Source organism: Oncorhynchus kisutch, linkage group LG20 (assembly GCF_002021735.2).
Source record: "Oncorhynchus kisutch isolate 150728-3 linkage group LG20, Okis_V2, whole genome shotgun sequence".
Lineage (NCBI taxonomy): Eukaryota > Metazoa > Chordata > Actinopteri > Salmoniformes > Salmonidae > Oncorhynchus > Oncorhynchus kisutch.
Genome location: NC_034193.2, coordinates 37,613,850 through 37,633,988, shown reverse-complemented (window position 1 = coordinate 37,633,988; position 20,139 = coordinate 37,613,850). Strand labels below are relative to the sequence as shown.

The following is a 20,139-nucleotide window of genomic DNA, read 5'->3' as shown; positions in this document are numbered from 1 at the left end:
AGCTTAGTGATGAGCTTTGAGGGCACTATATGGTGTTGAACGCTGAGCTGTTGTCAATGAATAGCAATCTCACATAGGTGTTCCTTTTGTCCAGGTGTGAAAGGACAGTGTGGATTGAAAGAGAGATTGCATCATCTGTGGATCTGCTGTGGTGATATGCAAATTGGAGTGGGTCTAGGGTTTCTGGGATAATAGTGTTGATGTGAGCCATGCCCAGCCTTTCAAAGTACTTCATCGCTACAGATGTGACGTGTGATGGGTCGGTAGTCATTTAGGCAGGTTACCTTAGTGTTCATGGGCACAGGAACTATGGTGGTCTGCTTGAAACATGTTGGTATTATTGACTCAGACATAGAGAGGTTGAAAATGTCAGTGTAGACACTTGCCAGTTGGTCAGCGCATGCTCGGAGTACATGGCCTGGTAATCCGTCTGGTAATCCGTCTGGCTGCTATTCTATCCTGCCGATACAGTGTGTAACGTGTAACCCGACAGCTGTATGTTATTCATGTCATCATTCAGCCACGACTCGCGATATCTCCGTCTTTTTCTCCTGCGAATGACGGGGATGAGGGCCTCGTCGGGTGTCTCTCGCCCGACTCATTAAAGAAAAATGAGTTGTCTAGTTCAAGGTGAGTAATCATTGTTCTGATGTCCAGAAGCTCTTTTCGGTCATAAGAGACTGTAGCAGCAACATTATGTACAAAATAAGTTACAAACAATGCAAAAAAAAACAAAATAGCACGGTTGGTTAAGAGCCCATAAAACGGCAGCCATCCCCTCCTGCACCATTACTTAGTAACAGACATCTCAATATCAACTGTTCAGAGGAGACTGCGTGAATCAGGCCTTCGTGGTCAAATAGCTGCAAAGACACCACTACTAAAGGAAACCAATAAGAAGAAGAGACTTGCTTGGGCCAAGAAAAATTAGCAATGGACATTAGACTGGTGGAAATCTGTCCTCTTTGTGAGACACAGATTAGGTGAATGGATGATCTCCGCATGTGTAGTTCCCACAGTGAAGCATGAAGGAGGTGTGATGGTGCTTTGCTGGTGACACTGTCGGTGATTTATTTAGATTTCAAGGCACACTTAACCAGCATGGCTACCACAGCATTCTGCAGCGATACGCCATCCCATCTGTTTTGCACTTAGTGGGACTATTATTTGTTTTTCAACAGGACAATTACCCAAAGCACACCTCCAGGCTGTGTAAGGGCTATTTGACAACGAAGGAGAGTGATGGTGCTGCATCAGATGACCTGGCCTCCACAATCACCGACCTCAACCCAATTGAGATGGTTTGGGATGAGTTGGACCGCAGAGTGAAGGAAAAGCAGCCAACAAGTGCTCAGCATATGTGGGAACTCCTTTAAGACTGTTGAAAAAACATTCCAGGTGACTACCTCATGCAGCTGGTTGAGAGAATGCCAAGAGTGTGCAAAGCTGTCATCAAGGCAAAGTGTGGCTACTTTGAAGAATTTAAAATATATTTACTTTTTTGGTTACTCCATGATGTGTTATTTCATAGTTTTGATGTCTTCGCTATTATTCTACAATGTAGAAAATAGTAAAAATAAAGAAAACCCATTGAATGAGTCAGTGTGTCCAAATATATTGGAAAATTAAAGCAGCAATTGGTCTCACTGAGGAGCTGAGATTCTGAGGTTGATTCGAGTTCTTATTTTACAGTGGTGGAACCCTCTACATGTGATATATGTCACGTTAACGAGTCGAAATGTAACCAGGCTTTGAGGCTAGGAGAAACTGGGGTAGTGAAACTATGCTGTGTGAGGTCTGCTGAACCAGGTGCTTTCATAGGGAACTGGATCATCTATTTTTACCACTGGATTCTTGAGCCGGCTCATTAAGTAGTCTCAGGTACTCAGTGCATCAATAAAAAGATCAGTCCAAGTAATAAGGCATAGTAGATTAGAGTATACACAAATTACTACGCTAATGAGCTAATATGGTCCACCTGGACATTGGTTGCTATGGCAACGAGTTCCCACAAATCTAGTACCATGCAGTGGCCCTAACACTCAGTGTGTTTGATCGTCCGTGGCACACATTAAGTGTGACTTAAACGCAGAGCTAGCTGACAAGCCACATAGCTCATGTCTGGGGCTTTGTCCAGGTTGGCTCGCACAAAGTCATTCATAAGAGTGTAATCGCTGAGTCCTGAAGGCACAAACTCTCACTACTTCTCAACTCCAAATGTTGCCTCATGGGGAGTGATCACCATTAGGGCTTGCCGTCAAGCACAGAGTCTCTCTTTGGTGACACTTGGATAAGGCAGCAAGCTGGGCTTTAGCTGCAGGTAGCTAACTGTCAGAGTGAGGAGTGTGTGTGTGCAAGGGTTGGAATTGTATGTTGCCTTGAGCTTTTGTTCTAGATCATTGACACCGAATGTGTCTGCTGGTTGCGTAAGACAATACGAGTCCAAAACACCCCATGTGATCGTATATTCCCTAGGATCCTGTGTTAGGCTTGAACCATCGCACTGCACACTGCCCTATCCCATCTGGACAAGAGGAATATCTATGTAAGAATGCTGTTCATTGACTATAGCTCAGCCTTCAACACCATAGTATCCTCCAAGCTCATCATTAAGCTTGGGGCCCTGAGCCTGAACCCAGCCCTATGCAACTGGGTCCCTGTGCAACTGGGTCCTTCGCTGAACCTCAACACAGGGGCCCCACAAGGGTGTCTGCTCAGCCCCCTCCTGTACTCCCTGTTCACCCATGACTGCTTGGCCACACACGCCTCCAACTCAATCATCACGTTTGCAGAAGACAACAGTAGTAGGTCTGATTACCAACAATGACGAGACGGCCAACAGGGAGGTGAGGGTCCTGGCGGAGTGATGCCAGGACAATAACCTCAGCATGAAGGTGCTGATCATGGACTTCAGGAAACAGCAGAGGGAGCACGCCCCTATCCACATCGACGGGACCGCAATGGAGAAGGTGAAGTTCCTCTGCGTACACTTCACTGACAATCTGAAATGGTCCACCCACACAAACAGTGTGGTGAATTAGGCGCAACAGCACCTCTTCAATCTCGGGAGGCTGAAGAAATTAGGCTTTTACAGATGCACAATTGAGAGCATCCTGTCGGTCTTTATCACCGCCTGGTATGGCAACTGCGCCGCCCACAACCACAGGGCTCTCCAGAGGGTAGTGCGGTCTGCCCAATGCATCACTGGGGGCACACTGCCTGCCCTCCAGGATACCTACAGCACGAGATGTCACAGGAAGGCCAAAAATATCATCAAGGACATCAACCACCCGAGCCAGGGGCTGTTCACCCCGCTATCATCCAGAAGGCGAGGTCAGTACAGGTGCATCAAACCTGGGACCAAGAGATTGAAAAACAAGGCTCAAGGCTATCTGACTGTTAAATAGCCATCACTAGCCAAGCACCACCCGGTTACTCAACCTTAGAAGCTGTAGCCCTATATACAGTGCCTTGCGAAGGTATACGGCCCCCTTGAACTTTGTGACCTTTTGCCACATTTCAGGCTTCAAACATAAAGATATAAAACTGTATTTTTTTGTGAAGAATCAACAACAATGGGACACAATCATGAAGTGGAATGACATTTATTGGATATTTCAAACTTTTTAACAAATCAAAAACTGAAAAATTGGGCGTGCAAAATTATTCAGCCCCTTTACTTTCAGTGCAGCAAACTCTCTCCAGAAGTTCAGTGAGGATCTCTGAATGATCCAATGTTGATTTTATATTCTTTATGTTTGAAGCCTGAAATGTGGCAAAAGGTCGCAAAGTTCAAGGGGGCCGAATACTTTCGCAAGGCACTGTACATAGACATGGAATCACTGGTCACTTTAATAATGGAACACTAGTCACTTAAAAAAAAATTACATACAGCTTTGATCAGTTCATATGTATGTACTGTTTTCTATTCTACTGTATTTTAGTCAACGCCACTCCGACATTGCTCGTCCTAATATTTATATACACTGCTCAAATAAAGGGAACACTTAAACTACACAATGTAACTCCAAGTCAATCACACTTCTGTGAAATCAAACTGTCCACTTAGGAAGCAACACTGATTGACAATAAATGTCACATGCTGTTGTGCAAATGGAATAGACAACAGGTGGAAATTATAGGCAATTAGCAAGACACCCCCAATAAAGGAGTGGTTCTGCAGGTGGTGACCACAGACCACTTCTCAGTTCCTATGCTTCCTGGCTGATGTTTTGGTAAATTTTGAATGCTGGCGGTGCTTTCACTCTAGTGGTAGCATGAGACGGAGTCTACAACCCACACAAGTGGCTCAGGTAGTGCAGCTCATCCAGGATGGCACATCAATGCGAGCTGTGGCAAGAAGGTTTGCTGTGTCTGTCAGCGTAGTGTCCAGAGCATGGAGGCGCTACCAGGAGACAGGCCAGTACACCAGGAGACGTGGAGTAGGCCGTAGGAGGCCAACAACCCAGCAGCAGGACCGCTACCTCCGCATTTGTGCAAGGAGGACAGGAGGAGCACTGCCAGAGCCCTGCAGAATGACCTCCAGCAGGCCACAAATGTGCATGTGTCTGCTCAAATGGTCAGAAACAGACTCCATGAGGGTGGTATGAGGGGCCCGACGTCCACAGGTGGGGGTTGTGCTTACAGCCCAACACCGTGCAGGATGTTTGGCATTTGCCAGACAACACCAAGATTAGCAAATTCGCCACTGGCGCCCTGTGCTCTTCACAGATGAAAGCAGGTTCACACTGAGCACATGTGACAGAGTCTGGAGACGCCGTGGAGAATGTTCTGCTGCATGCAACATCCTCCAGCATGACCGGTTTGGCGGTGGGTCAGTCATGGTGTGGGGTGGCATTTCTTTGGCATTGATGCTATGGACTGGCCCGCCCGTTCCCCAGACCTGAATCCAATTGAGCACATCATGTCTCGCTCCATCCACCAACGCCACGTTGCACCACAGACTGTCCAGGAGTTGGCGGATGCTTTAGTCCAGGTCTGGGAGGAGATCCCTGAGGAGACCATCCGCTACCTCATCAGGAGCATGCCCAGGCATTGTAGGGAGGTCATACAGGCACGTGGAGGCCACACACACTACTGAGCCTAATTTTGACTTGTTTTAAGGACATTACATCAAAGTTGGATCAACCTGTAGTGTGGTTTTCCACTTTAATTTTGAGTGTGACTCCAAATCCAGACCTCCATGGGTTGATAAATTTGATTTCCATTGATCATTTTTGTGTGATTTTGTTGTCAGCACATTCAACTATGTAAAGAAAAAAGTATTTAATAAGAATATTTCATTCATTCAGATCTAGGATGTGTCATTTTAGTGTTCCCTTAATTTTTTTGAGCAGTGTATTTCTTAATTCCATTATTTTACTTTTAGATTTGTGTGCATTGTTGTGACTTGTTAGATACTACTGCACTGTTGGAGCTAGGAACACAAGCATCTTGCTACACCCGCAATAATATCTGCTAAATATGTGTATGTGACCAATAGAATTTGATTTGATTTGAACCAGCTACGTTGCGATTTACACCAAAAGGTCCAAACCTCTTGACAATGTCACTAGTGCCTATAGTGGCAGTTGCATGAATCAAAATCTCCATTGAATCTTCTTTTTAGGGATAGGAAGGATGTCAGTCAACCTACCTAAGGGGTCCCCTGTCATCCTGTACCGGCCCTGGGTGCAAAGCGCCAGAACCAAAATTCTACTTGGCATTTTTCAACTGACTTAAAATGGCTGACAACTCAGTATAAACTGGCACTAGGATTTTATCAGGGGGTCATATGGGCTCATAAAATGTATTTCAATGCACTACATTGGCATCATTATGCTGATACATAATACCCATGGTCTTTAGCCAAGTCTCCCTGATTTAGCTCATATTTCTTTTCAGAATGGGTTGAGTCCTGTACTCCCCTCCCCTTGGGCGCATCACAAAAGTGACAGCTCCCACTGAGCGAGCAATGAGTCAAAGAAGGGAAAATGTGTACTATGACAAAATAATCAGTTTACTATTCACATGCAAAGCAATTGGTTGACATTTTGAAAAGGCAATACCTGGAAGCATCTGCATAACATTTCCATAATGTAGTCTATTGGGCACAACACTGAGGATGAAAATTGCTAAGTCACCATTACTAGCCCAAAAGAGAACATGACTTCCATTTGAAAAGGGGAAATCATTAGTATTAGCTAACTCTCAGCTTACGTCAAATGGCACCTTCAAGTTGGCTGGATGTCCTTTGGGTGATGGACCATTCTTGATAGCTACGGGAAACTGTTGAGCGTGAAAAACCCAGCAGCGTTGCAGTTCTTGACACAAATCTGTGCGCCTGGCACCTACTACCATACCCCTTTAAAATTATACCAAACTATACCAAACTATATTTTGGTATTTGTTTCATTAATCCATTGTTGACATAGTCCTGAAAAGTTTTGCTTGTCAGCCATCAGGTTTTCAAGATATGTAACCTAAATAAAGAAATCATCCCCATATGATGCATTTTCCTTGAAATATTTTGTCTTGCCCACTCACCCTATGAATACACAATCCATGTCTCAATTGTCTCTTGGCTTAAAAATCCTTGTTTAACCTGTCTCCACTCCATCTACACTGAAGTGGATTTAGCAAATGACATCAATAAGGGACCATTGCTTTCACCTCGATCACCTGGTCATTCTGTCATGGAAAGAGCAGGTGTTTCTAAATGTATACTCAGTGTATATAAACAGTTAACAAGCCTTGTGGGAGAGAGAGGAGCGGGAGAGGAGGGTTGGTGTGCGTATGGGGACACAGAAGGGTATGACACGGCTGGCTGCACTGAGACAAGACCACTGTGACAGCCAGGAACAACTTGTCACACCGCCACAGAGACTGTCGTGTCATAAGCTCTGGACACCGCCAAAATGCAACTTGGGTGAGTGGACCTCCTTGTTTTACGGCGCCAGTTTGCACAATTATGACTGCTCTTGTTGGGGCTAAGATTAGCAGAATAGTGACTATTGTATTTATCAAGACCTAAACAAGCACACATATTCAAATACACATACAGAAAATACAGTACATACTCCCTCACAAAAAGACCAAGACACAAACAAAATCCAACCCATAACACACACACACACACACACGCAGGCAACTCAACTGGCAACATATTGCATGACTAAGCTTCTGTCCAGCTTCCAGGCTGTGGGTGGCAGACTGTCTTCCCACCACTGAGGAATAGCAGCATGACCCCCACGCGCCCCCCATCACTCTCGCTTCCCTTATCATCAGCCACCCTGCATCACTGTCACCCCTGGTCAGTGCCAGTCTCTCCCCGAGGTGCTAAGCAAACCTCTTTATACTCCCCCTCACCTGCAACACCAACACAACAATGCTGCATATATGTGTTGGGGAAAAAATCTAAAAACTGCTTCACTTGTGAGTTATACCATTATAGCAAAACTGCTTCACTCCAGTTATACCATGTGTCTTATAATTTAACAACATAACATTGCATTGTTGTTTTTTACTCAAATTGATCTCCTGAGCTGGATAACTTTCCCCCCATGTTGAAAACAACCCTTACAGTGTACCGTATGTATTAAAAGCTAAATAAGATGAGGTTCTGTTGGTTGGAGTGTGATGCTTCGAACACCAGGATTGTGGTTTTGATTCACAATCAGAAATTGATACCAAGTCACTATGATAGCAAGTCAGTATGGATCATAATGTATGCTAAATGGTCAGCAATGCATTTTGGGATGGAATAGTAGTTGAAAGGTGCAGATCACGCTTGCTTCATTATTCCGCAACTGTGATATTTCACAGGAATGTTGAAGTTTACTGGTCTGTCCATAGTCATGTTAAACAAACTTCTTTATACTTGCAAACTTCAAGCAAGACGCTAGCACGCAAATTGATGATGCCTGCCACAGTTGGTCCAGTCCTATCACGTTTTATGTCTATTTCTAGGTAGATAATGAAAGTCTCAACTTGACCTAAAAAGACAAAAACAGAACTCTTTTTCCTTTATGCAATCCTTCATATTTCCCAATCTTGAGGCCTGCGTTACAATTGAATGTAATTTGTTCCACAATAGGACCGGGACAAAACTGTGTCAATCGCATCTCCAGTAGAAGGAATAACCATGGGCACACGATGAATCACTCAGTTGCCAGCTCAAAATGGATGAAAGCATTTGAAAATCCTCTTTAGATATGTACAATCTTCACAGCACAAAATTAAACAAATTGGCATACTCATAATAAACCTTAAGCACCATGTGAAATTTGCAACCTTTGTCTTTTCGGAACCATCACAATGAACCATCACGATGTTCATAAATGCTTCAATCAAGCATTTTTCTGTAATAACTTAATGGTAAATTTAGCTGTGATTGAGTTGTATAGTAAGTACATTAAACAGCATGCTATCTTCTACTGAATTCATCAAGGATTCAGAGACATACTGGCCTGTTAACAATACCTCTCCTTGAAGAAGCAGTGGACACATCTGGCATGGTATTTCTTAATGAAACGTCAATTGTGTTTTTCATAAAGATAATACGGCAGTCAGAGGAGGCTGGTGGGCGGAGATATAATTGTAATGACTGGAATGGAATCAGTAACAAGGTATCAAACATGGTTTAGATAAGGTTCAATGTGTTCCATTCCAGCCGTTACAGCCTACCAGCCTCCTTTGATGACAGTGTGAAATTTCATGGGTAGGGCTCTTACTCACATCCGATCATCATCATTGCCACGGCGAAGAGCTTTTCTCCGTCGGTGGTGGGGGCGATGTTGCCGAAGCCGATGCTGGTCAGACTGGTCATGGTGAAGTATAGGGAAGTGATGTAGACCGAGTCCTTGCTTGGCCCGCCCTCCCACCTACCGGAGCCACTGGCGTTGAAGCGGTACGGCGTCCCCACCGATTCGCTCAATATGTAGAGCCAGCTGTCCATCCTCACACTGTTGGTGTTCTCGTCGATGACCTCGTAGTCGCCGATGCTGTACCAGATGCAGGCCAACCAGTGGGCGGCCAGGCCAAAGACGCACACCAGCAGGACCAGGACAGCGGCCCCGTACTCAATATAGTGGTCCAGTTTACGGGCCACCCGGCCCAAGCGAAGCAGACGGACTACTTTGAGGGAGCTGAAGAGACTGCTGATGCCCTGATGTGTAGAAAACAAGAGGGGAATGGTTAGGCTTAGAGAGAGAAAGAAAAGTAGAGCTTTACTTACTAGCCAATAATTTAATTTTTAAATTTTTTATTTAACCTTTATTTAACTACACATGTCAGTTAAGAACAAATTCTTATTTACAATGACGTCCTACACCGGCCAAACCTGGACGACGCTGGGCCAATTGTGTGCCGCCTTATGGGACTCCCAATCATGGCCTGCTGAGATACAGCCTGGAATCGAACCAGGGTCGAACCAGGGTGTCTGTAGTGACGCCTCAAGCACTGAGATGCAGTGCCTTAGACCGCTGCGCCTCTCGGGAGCCCATTATCCATTGTTCTAACTATTTTAATAACTGTTCATTCATTGATTAAAGATAAACTGGAAGGGTCTCAACAGTGAACCCTGTGGAACTCCACTCCCTAAAACACTGCACAGTATATTCTGCATATGGATTTGGTACCATGGTGCAGTTCCCTGTTGTGTTGGTGATAATGAATACAATGCCATTAGCAATAAAATAAAATAATAGCCGGAGGGTATGCTTTACAACATGCTACTTCTACAAAACATCACTTTGCTACAGAAGCTGGTTAAGTGAAGAATTCCACACTGCCGTGCGACAGAATAACAGTTATTTGGGTCCTGGACCAACCTTAGGAAAGTACAGTATTGGAATTAATTTAGCCCGGGGTTACTTTTGTTTTCATCGATGGGCACGAAGCAGGCACCCAAAATTAATGTTCCAGGATCTTACTCCGATAATGGTGTGTGAAAGAGTACTAGGGAGGACGGGTTTCTGATTCATTTGGAGATTACACATTTAATTCCAGCATTTGAATGAGTCACTCGTATGTGGCTTTATCAAAAATCCCATTATCCTCTTTTGCTTGCTCAATTTGAATCAAGCTCTTGGTGTCTTCAAACGTCAAAATGTGATGTGAAATCAACGGCTCATCAAATCTAGATTCCCTAAAACATTTAAGACAGCGTGGCATACTGTACAGAGAGGCTGAGATGTACCAGGCGCTTCCCGAAAGGGTGATTCTACATTTAGTACTGAAGGCAAGCACATAATGCAGTGCGGTTTATGTAATCTCACTAGCCTCTGCCCGCATCCGCCTCCACGACGTGTGTGAACCAACTGCATCAAGCTATTTTCAATTCACCAGGGACACATTCATAATGCAATTACTTTAAACTACAAAACGCTGAAATGTGTTCCTGTGGCAACTTGAATGTCTCACTACAATTGTCATTGAATACAACAAGGTCACTGTGCTGAAAGCCTTTGCTTCAGAGGAGCAGAATGGATGCTAGCTGCACGATGCTTGTATCTGAAGCACAGCACCGAATGAAAAGGAAGGATAACCTGCGTTGACAAGTGCAGCAAAGGCACATGCAGCGCCCACAGGCTTTGTGGGAGCTCACTGTGGGGGTGCTATAATCTTTCGCCACACCACAATTCGTGCAACAACAGGCACACAACAGAACAGCACATAACACTGGAGAGGTGGCTAGGAAATATGGTGGTTTCTGCACTTTTGTTTTGGTTCTAAGTTACAATGCCCAAAGGGCAAAAGCAGTGTGTTGACTTGTTAATTAAGCTATAATTGGCTAACAATGTTTGTTGTTTGACCCTTGAAGCGTGTGTTTATTCATTCTTTAAATGTAATATTGACCTTTATCTGTGCCTTCTGTAGTACAGATCATTTTACTCTGATAATACTGTACTTGGGCGTAGGTTAGAATGGTATCACTTGCAGCATCTGTTGATTACTTTAAGGTTATCAAGACTAGCGTGTGGATCAAGACGATCTGGACCATCCTACAAAGGCCTGTGTGCCAAGTTTGATTACTGTGTTTTATACTACAGAATGTCTCGAAGAGGCATCAGAAAAATGTGCTGTTTTACCAGCCTCCAATTCCTGTGTTCTTTTTAATATGTTAGAGGGATTTTATCTGACTTTTTAGCCTCTATTCACAGTATTCCCCAGCGACCATTAGGCAACTGCAGGGGATGACATTTCTACTGCTGAGAAGTCCAGTCGGTGTCTATTACGCTATAATGATGTGGCGAGCTTTCCAAGAGTCAACGATGTGGTAAGCTTTCCAGATCCATAAATAATGTGTGTGTCTGTGTGTGTGTCTATTTGTGTGTCTGCCTGTGTGTCTTCATTCATATCCATCCATCCACAAACACACAGACCCCAGTTAGGAAACAAACCACTGACCTCATCAACGTTCTCGAAGGCGTTGATGACGTCGTACGGCAGGCAGGAGAGCAGGTCGATGACGAACCACGTCTTGACGTAGTTCATCCGGATCAGCTTGGGGTCCGAGATGACCTCTCCGGCTGGCCCCACAAACGTGGTATGGAAGTTGAGCACGATGTCCACCAGAAAGATGACGTCCACGATGCTGTCCACCACCAGCCAGGTGACATTGTTCTGCTTGGTCTGGAGGATTAGAGTAGAGAATCTTTGTTACTTAAGTAGTAGAGTAGAGAATCTTTATTACTTAAGTAGTAGAGTGGAGAATATTTGTTACTTAAGTAGTAGAGTATCTTTATTACTTAAGTAGTAGAGTAGAGAATATTTGTTACTTAAGTAGTAGAGTATCTTTATTACTTAAGTAGTAGAGTAGAGAATATTTGTTACTTAAGTAGTTGAGTAGAGAATCTTTATTACTTAAGTAGTAGAGTAGAGAATATTTGTTACTTAAGTAGTAGAGTATCTTTATTACTTAAGTAGTAGAGTAGAGAATATTTGTTACTTAAGTAGTTGAGTAGAGAATCTTTATTACTTAAGTAGTAGAGTAGAGAATATTTGTTACTTAAGTAGTAGAGTATCTTTATTACTTAAGTAGTAGAGTAGAGAATATTTGTTACTTAAGTAGTTGAGTAGAGAATCTTTATTACTTAAGTAGTAGAGTAGAGAATATTTGTTACTTAAGTAGTAGAGTATCTTTATTACTTAAGTAGTAGAGTAGAGAATATTTGTTACTTAAGTAGTTGAGTAGAGAATCTTTATTACTTAAGTAGTAGAGTAGAGAATATTTGTTACTTAAGTAGTAGAGTAGAGAATATTTGTTACTTAAGTAGTAGAGTAGAGAATATTTGTTACTTAAGTAGTAGAGTAGAGAATATTTGTTACTTAAGTAGTAGAGTAGAGAATATTTGTTACTTAAGTAGTTGAGTAGAGAATCTTTATTACTTAAGTAGTTGAGTAGAGAATCTTTGTTACTTAAGTAGTTGAGTAGAGAATCTTTGTTACTTAAGTAGTTGAGTAGAGAATCTTTATTACTTAAGGAGTTGAGTAGAGAATGAATATAAGTTATCCCTGAGTGGCAAATTACTTTACAGCTGGTACATAGTCAATAAAAGTACACACAAACAAAATAAAAATCCCCCCAAAACAACTTGCTAAGGTTCGGTTTGGAGTTTAGAGTAAGGGTTAAGGTTAGGGTTAGTGGGTAGTTGAAGAGAGTTTAGACCTTGAATGAGACGTTGTAGGGCACCATGATGGCTGTGTAGAAGGTCAGGATGAGGATGACCCAGTCCCAGGTGGTCTTGAAGGCGCAGTAGTGGAGGATGATGTGGGGAGGAGTTTTAGGCGTCTCCTGCTTGTACTGCGGGAGGATGTCTGAGCCCAGCTGGAGAACCTAAGTTTTTGGTTAAGAAACAGTTGGTAACAAGTCATGAATGAGTCAGTGTTTTGGCAGCTAGCTACCTTGAATAAGCCTGGTGGAACCAGCCCGATCACTGCGTAGAATGGTGACCGTGATCAGGCTGATTCCACAAGGCTGACACTGAATTGGACCAGTGTGTCATCTGTTTCTCCTGCTATTCACCATTTCAGGTGTGCGTTTTTTACCTAGTGTACATAAAAATATGACAACATTTTAGTTTGTTATGACAGGGTCTCTTATTGTATGTTAGCGATAACTTTGACATAACACTCATAATATAAAATAGTAAGTCATGACAATATAATGACCACATTCTGTAGTCTTTTGGACCGCACAAAGACAGTTCAGTGTTGCCTTGATTTCATCTCCCAGTATCTCTTGGATAGTGTGACATAACTCTCTATCCCAATCAATATAACATACAAAAAGTGGAATTCCTCTCTCCCTTAATATTTTGTAAATAAATTCATGTAACTTTCCAGGATCAACAAATAAACTAATTGTAGCCATTTTGTTTTATCTTAGCTACGGTAGCAAGCTCATCTTCCCATTAGTAAACAGAGCACCTTATCTGACCATCTAAACACAATTAGCTTTTCCACCATTTTTCAAGAAACAGGATGTTGCTAGAAGATGGTGGTGGTACGACATCTTGGACTAGTCCCAGAAGATGATCTGCCCAAACAATCAGTCCCCTTGGGATAACAGAGGACTAGACTTTATTTCTAGCCTAGGGATTTTCAGAGGACTAAGGACTATTAAATCAAACCAGTATTGTTGTATGGTTTATACACTGTAGACTGTAGCATAGACGGCTGCATTATTCAGAGTAAAAAAAAGTGTAAGTGTGCCAGTAATGATCAAGTCCATAAACAAGTCAAACATTGCTGAAGCAGATTTAATTGAATCCTGCTCCTGCTGACATCTCTGCCCTTTTACTCACTGATTATAAGTGAGTGAACTGGTTATAAGTCACTCTGGATGAGAGAATCTGCTAAATTAGTAATGTAAAATTAGTAATGTAAAACATTTAGGTTACACATCTCCACAGCAAAGGTCATAGGGCAGAGTTCCCCGACGGGACAAATTCTTTGTCAAATACAATATCTTTTTCGGCTTCTTGCGGTCAAATGCGTACAAATGCATTCCTGCCCCACCCGACCATGCGCTCAAGTCCACTGCTGAATGTAATTGGGGACTTCTGCCATAAGGATTTATGGTCAGGACAATATATAGAGTGATCATTCATATTAGAGTTGTATCTGTCTGCAGAGTTACAGTTGCCCAGGTGGCCACGGGCTTGCGGTCTACTGCTTTGGGAATGGAAAGACACACTTCATTTAGCTCAGAAGTAGTGAGCGAGTATGGGAACAGGATTAGGCATTTCATTTGAAGCTAAACAGAAGTGGGCTTGGAAATATGAGATGGGTGCTCCTTCCAAAAACACTTAGGCAGATGAGTGCTTATCAATGGGGACAGCAGCACACACTCTACCTCAGCCAGACGAGAGTGCTTGTGGACGTTCTCGCCCTTGTGGACGGTGGGCGCCAGCTGCTGCAACACTCCCCGGCTGCTCGTCAGTGCCCGAGTGAGCCGAGCGAATTTACCCCATCCTGAATGACAGAGTCAAAGAAATGTGGAATACCAAATCAACCCATATCCACTCCCCTTAGCCTTGAAATCAAGACTGAATCATGCTGCATTTATCCAAATGTGACACTGAGCTAAATTCAAACTGAATTTTCAAGCTACTACTACGTAGGCATATCTGTAAATCTGAAAAGATTTACTAGGTCTATTCAATATTACGGAAATTATTCATAGCAAATTTGATGGCAAATGGAACTAATACCATATTCTTATACCTATCCATTTCTTTCAGATCTGCATGAACTGCCTAAAAACAATGGCTAGCTAGCAGTTGATTTGGAAAAACCAACATTACTAGCTCAAATTATCAGACAAAAATGTAAGTTGTAAGATGAAATGATGCACTGTGTTTTCTCTCAATAATGTCAGAAACCAACATTTGTAGCTGTCTAAAACAAATTGTATCTACTATCCTCAGCTTGATCCTGTCCTCATTAAAACAGAATCTTCCTTAGATTATCTGAAATTCAGTGTCACGCCAACCTTTCACAGAGTCATCCTCAATGGGCTGTTTGAATGCAGTGATGTCACTGAAGGTGCACAGAAACAACACCACCTTGTCCTGCTCATTCCTGATAGGAGCGATCTTAACAAAGAACCACACCGGCATCCCTGTAGGAAACACAAAATCACGTTATGATATGAGATACATTAGAATATGAACAGATAAGTAATTGATGTAACAATTGAATTTGATATGATTCAATCAACAGAGAGCAAAGAAACACTTACGATTCTTCTTATACATGAGAATTTCGAACGAATTCATCTCATAATTCTCAAAGATCTGTTGCACTTTCTCACCCGTCTCCTTGTCTGTGAGCTCCCCATACATGAAACTGAAAATGGCATTGTTGGTGCTAATTTACATACAAAACAAATTAAACCGGATAATACATTCAGATTCTACCAGAAGTTAGGCAGATGTGAGACTGTTCTTGAAACAAATTATCCCAGTTACAAAGGCCTCACGAAAAACCTTGTGGCTCATAAACAACATGGTTAAGCCTCTGCATAAGCACTGGTCACAGCGAATGTCATGTTGAATTGACATATAGTTGAATTCGGTAGTTTACATACACCTTATCCAAACACATTTAAACTCAGTTTTTCACAATTCCTGACATTTAATCCTTGTAAAAATTCCCTATCTTAGGTCAGATAGAATCACCACTTTCTTTTAAGAATGTGAAATGTCAGAATAATAGTGGAGAGAATGATTTATTTCAGCTTTTATTTCTTTCATCACATTCCCAGTGGGTCAGAAGTTTACATACACTCAATTAGTATTTGGTAGCATTGCCTTTAAATTGTCTAACTTGGGTCAAACGTTTCAGGTAGCCTTCCACAAGCTTCCCACAATTAATTGGATTCATTTTGGCCCATTCCTCCTGACAGAGCTGCTGTAACTGAATCAGGTTTGTAGGCCTCCTTGCTCACACACGCTTTTTCAGTTCTGCCCACAAATCTTCTATAGGATTGAGGTCAGGGCTTTGTGATGGCCACTCCAATTCCTTGACTTTGTTGTCCTTAAGCCATTTTGCCACAACTTTGGAAGTATCCTAGGGGTCATTGTCCATTTGGAAGACCCATTTGCGACCAAGCTTTAACTTCCTGACCGATGTCTTGAGATGTTGCTTCAATATATCAACATAGTTTTCCTACCTCATGATGCCATCTATTTTGTAAAGCACGCCCACAACATGATGCTGCCCCCCCCCCGTGCTTCACGGTTGGGTTGGTGTTCTTCGGCTTGCAAGCCTCCCCCTTTTTCCTCCAAACATAACGATGGTCATTATGGCCAAACAGTTCTATTTTTGTTTCATCAGACCAGAGGACATTTCTCCAAAATGTACGATCTATGTGCAGTTGTAAACCGTAATCTGACTTTTTTATGGCGGTTTTGGAGCAGTGGCTTCTTCCTTGCTGAGCTGCCTTTCAGGTTATGTCGATAATAGGACTCGTTTTACTGTGGATATAGATACGTTTGTACTGGTTTCCTCCAGCATCTTCACAAGGTCCTTTGCTGTTGTTCTGGGATTGAGTTGCACTTTCCGCACCAAAGTACGTTCATCTCTAGGAGACAGAACACATGTCCTTCCTGAGCGGTATGACGGCTGCGTGGTTCCATGGTGTTTATACTTGCGTATTATTGTTTGTACAGATGAACGTGGTACTTTCAGGCATTTGGAAATTGCACCCAAGGCTGAACCAGATTTGTGGAGGTCTAAAAAAAAATTCAGACGTCTTGGCTGATTTCTTTTGATTTTCCCATGATGTCAAGCAAAGAGGCACTGAGTTTGAAGGTAGGCCTTGAAATACATCCACAGGTACACCTCCAATTGACTCAAATTATGTAAATTAGCAGCTTCTATAGCCATGACATCATTTTCTGGAATTTTCGAAGCTGTTTAAAGGCACAGTCAACTTAGTGTATGCAAACTTCTGACCCACTGGAATTGTGATACAGTGATAAGTGAAATAATCTGTCTGTAAACAATTGTTGGGAAAATGACTTGTGCCATGCACAAAGTAGATGTCCTAACTGCCTTACCAAAACTATAGTTTTTTAACAAGAAATTTGTGGAGTGGTGGAAAAACGAGTTTTAATGACTCCAACCTAAGTGTATGTAAACTTCTGACTTCAACTGTACGTGTGCTACTTCAGAGGCACATTTGAATTCCTTAGTGCCTATATTGTTTTCTCCCATTCCAAAACACTTTACTGCTGTTGCCTGAAGTAACCCGAATTTGCATGGAAAAAACATTGTAAACTCATGTCTTATTTGTTATGTAGTAATAATAGGATTACTAATGTATAGAATATACTGTATGTTTATAAACGGTGTCTCGAACCCAGATGAAGTCTATTCCTGGACTAAAAATCACTTTTATTATATATTTTCCATTGAGTATGACTTTAAATCGGGCAATCTGCAGTTCAAACAATAAAGTGGGCACCCTTCCATTCTTTTTGGTTAACAAGCTGTGGGATGGGGCTGGATAAATGTTACCACTCTCAAATTCATGGACAGAGCTATGGATACAAGGATTGACCATCCGTGATATTAAAATGATAGTTTTAAATGTGTTTTGATGCTATAAAGTGTTCGTTTACAATATTCTTTACAAACAAAAGCATAAAACCAGATTTGATTTGGGGTTCTGATGGGGTATGACAGTATCTATAAGTTATATTCAAGAATCATTAGGTATATATTATAATAATTTAAGTCTAAAAATGGATGTACCAAATGCAGATTGCCCCTTTAAATCCAGGAGTAGGTTTAATCTGGGTCCAGGAAACCAGCCCGATATGTTTATATGTTATTGTAGATATACTGTATTTATACTCTACTGTATAGTATTTCTGTCAGTGAAACAAAATGCTGACACACAAAATCAGTGGTGCCATAATGCAGTCATAAGTAGCAAAGTGAGTACCTGCAGGTGCTACTCTTCTGCATGACCTCAGCACGGTGGTAACCGGAGAGCTTGCAGAAGCCGTCGTTGCTGTACACAATGGGCCAGTTCACAATCTGGGCATTGCCCAGAACAAAGTTGGTATCTGCCCAGGGAGGGAAAACATAAAACCTGTTCAGAAAGAACTGATAGAAACTACTACAGAACTATTAACTGTCTGTAACTCATTGTTTGACTTGGAAGTCATAAAGGTACCTGGATGTAGGACTACATGTCTTTATTTCATGAAATCATTATTGTACTTTTAAAATGAAATTGAAAAACATGGCTCAAATCTATCCAAACCTGTACACATAAGTTATCTGTGTTCCTCGTATGTAAGACGACAGTTGATGATCGTTTTTTTTATTACGAATAAGTTATTGTTGTTAGAATGATATATTATTGGATGTAATGTATTTGTATTTTGTATTGTTTAGTGAGTATTTGTATTGTGGCTGTGTAACTGCCCTGCCTATCTAAGGTCTTCGAAAGCCAAGTCAACAAACAGGTCACTGACCATCTCGAATCCCACCGTACCTTCTCCGCTGTGCAATCTGGTTTCCGAGCCGGTCACGGGTGCACCTCAGCCACACTCAAGGTACTAAACGATATCATAACCGCCATCGATAAAAGACAGTACTGTGCAGCCGTCTTCATCGACCTTGCCAAGGCTTTCGACTCTGTCAATCACCATATTCTTATCGGCAGACTCAGTAGCCTCGGTTTTTCGGATGACTGCCTTGCCTGGTTCACCAATTACTTTGCAGACAGAGTTCAGTGTGTCAAATCGGAGGGCATGCTGTCCGGTCCTCTGGCAGTCTCTATGGGGGTGCCACAGGGTTCAATTCTCGGGCCGACTCTTTTCTCTGTGTATATCAATGATGTTGCTCTTGCTGCGGGCGATTCCCTGATCCACCTCTACGCAGACGACACCATTCTATATACTTTCGGCCCGTCTTTGGACACTGTGCTATCTAACCTTCAAACAAGCTTCAATGCCATACAACACTCCTTCCGTGGCCTCCAACTGCTCTTAAACGCTAGTAAAACCAAATGCATGCTTTTCAACCGGTCGCTGCCTGCACCTGCATGCCCGACTAGCATCACCACCCTGGATGGTTCCGACCTAGAATATGTGGACGTCTATAAGTACCTAGGTGTCTGGCTAGACTGCAAACTCTCCTTCCAGACTCATATCAAACATCTCCAATCGAAAATCAAATCAAGAGTCGGCTTTCTATTCCGCAACAAAGCCTCCTTCACTCACGCCGCCAAGCTTACCCTAGTAAAACTGACTATCCTACCGATCCTCGACTTCGGCGATGTCATCTACAAAATGGCTTCCAACACTCTACTCAGCAAACTGGATGCAGTCTATCACAGTGCCATCCGTTTTGTCACTAAAGCACCTTATACCACCCACCACTGCGACTTGTATGCTCTAGTCGGCTGGCCCTCGCTACATATTCGTCGCCAGACCCACTGGCTCCAGGTCATCTACAAGTCCATGCTAGGTAAAGCTCCGCCTTATCTCAGCTCACTGGTCACGATGGCAACACCCATCCGTAGCACGCGCTCCAGCAGGTGTATCTCACTGATCATCCCTAAAGCCAACACCTCATTTGGCCGCCTTTCGTTCCAGTACTCTGCTGCCTGTGACTGGAACGAATTGCAAAAATCACTGAAGTTGGAGACTTTTATCTCCCTCACCAACTTCAAACATCAGCTATCTGAGCAGCTAACCGATCGCTGCAGCTGTACATAGTCTATTGGTAAATAGCCCACCCTTTCCACCTACCTCATCCCCATACTGTTTTTATTTATTTACTTTTCTGCTCTTCTGCACACCAATATCTCTACCTGTACATGACCATCTGATCATTTATCACTCCAGTGTTAATCTGCAAAATTGTAATTATTTGCCTACCTCCTCATGCCTTTTGCACACATTGTATATAGACCCCCCCTTTGTTTTCTACTGTGTTATTGACTTGTTAATTGTTTACTCCATGTGTAACTCTTTGTTGTATGCTCACACTGCTATGCTTTATCTTGGCCAGGTCGCAGTTGCAAATGAGAACTTGTTCTCAACTAGCCTACCTGGTTAAATAAAGGTGAAATAAAAAAATAAATTCGCTTCCCTGGGACTACAGGTGCAA

At 42.6% G+C, this 20,139-nt stretch overlaps 1 protein-coding gene across 2 annotated transcripts in view; it reads right to left on the bottom strand.

The window, feature by feature from the left end:
* Positions 1-20,139, bottom strand: part of LOC109875534 (potassium voltage-gated channel subfamily H member 1) — a 61,814-nt gene that overhangs the window by 38,895 nt on the left and 2,780 nt on the right. For both annotated transcript variants that reach the window (XM_020467871.2, XM_020467874.2), the window contains exons 2-8: positions 17,960-18,083; positions 15,248-15,354; positions 14,999-15,127; positions 14,360-14,478; positions 12,671-12,838; positions 11,410-11,634; positions 8,737-9,166 (exon numbers count right to left, since the gene is read on the bottom strand). In XM_020467871.2, coding sequence (XP_020323460.1) covers positions 8,737-9,166; positions 11,410-11,634; positions 12,671-12,838; positions 14,360-14,478; positions 14,999-15,127; positions 15,248-15,354; positions 17,960-18,083 — 1,302 coding nt within the window. The remainder of the gene's footprint in view (positions 1-8,736; positions 9,167-11,409; positions 11,635-12,670; positions 12,839-14,359; positions 14,479-14,998; positions 15,128-15,247; positions 15,355-17,959; positions 18,084-20,139) is intronic.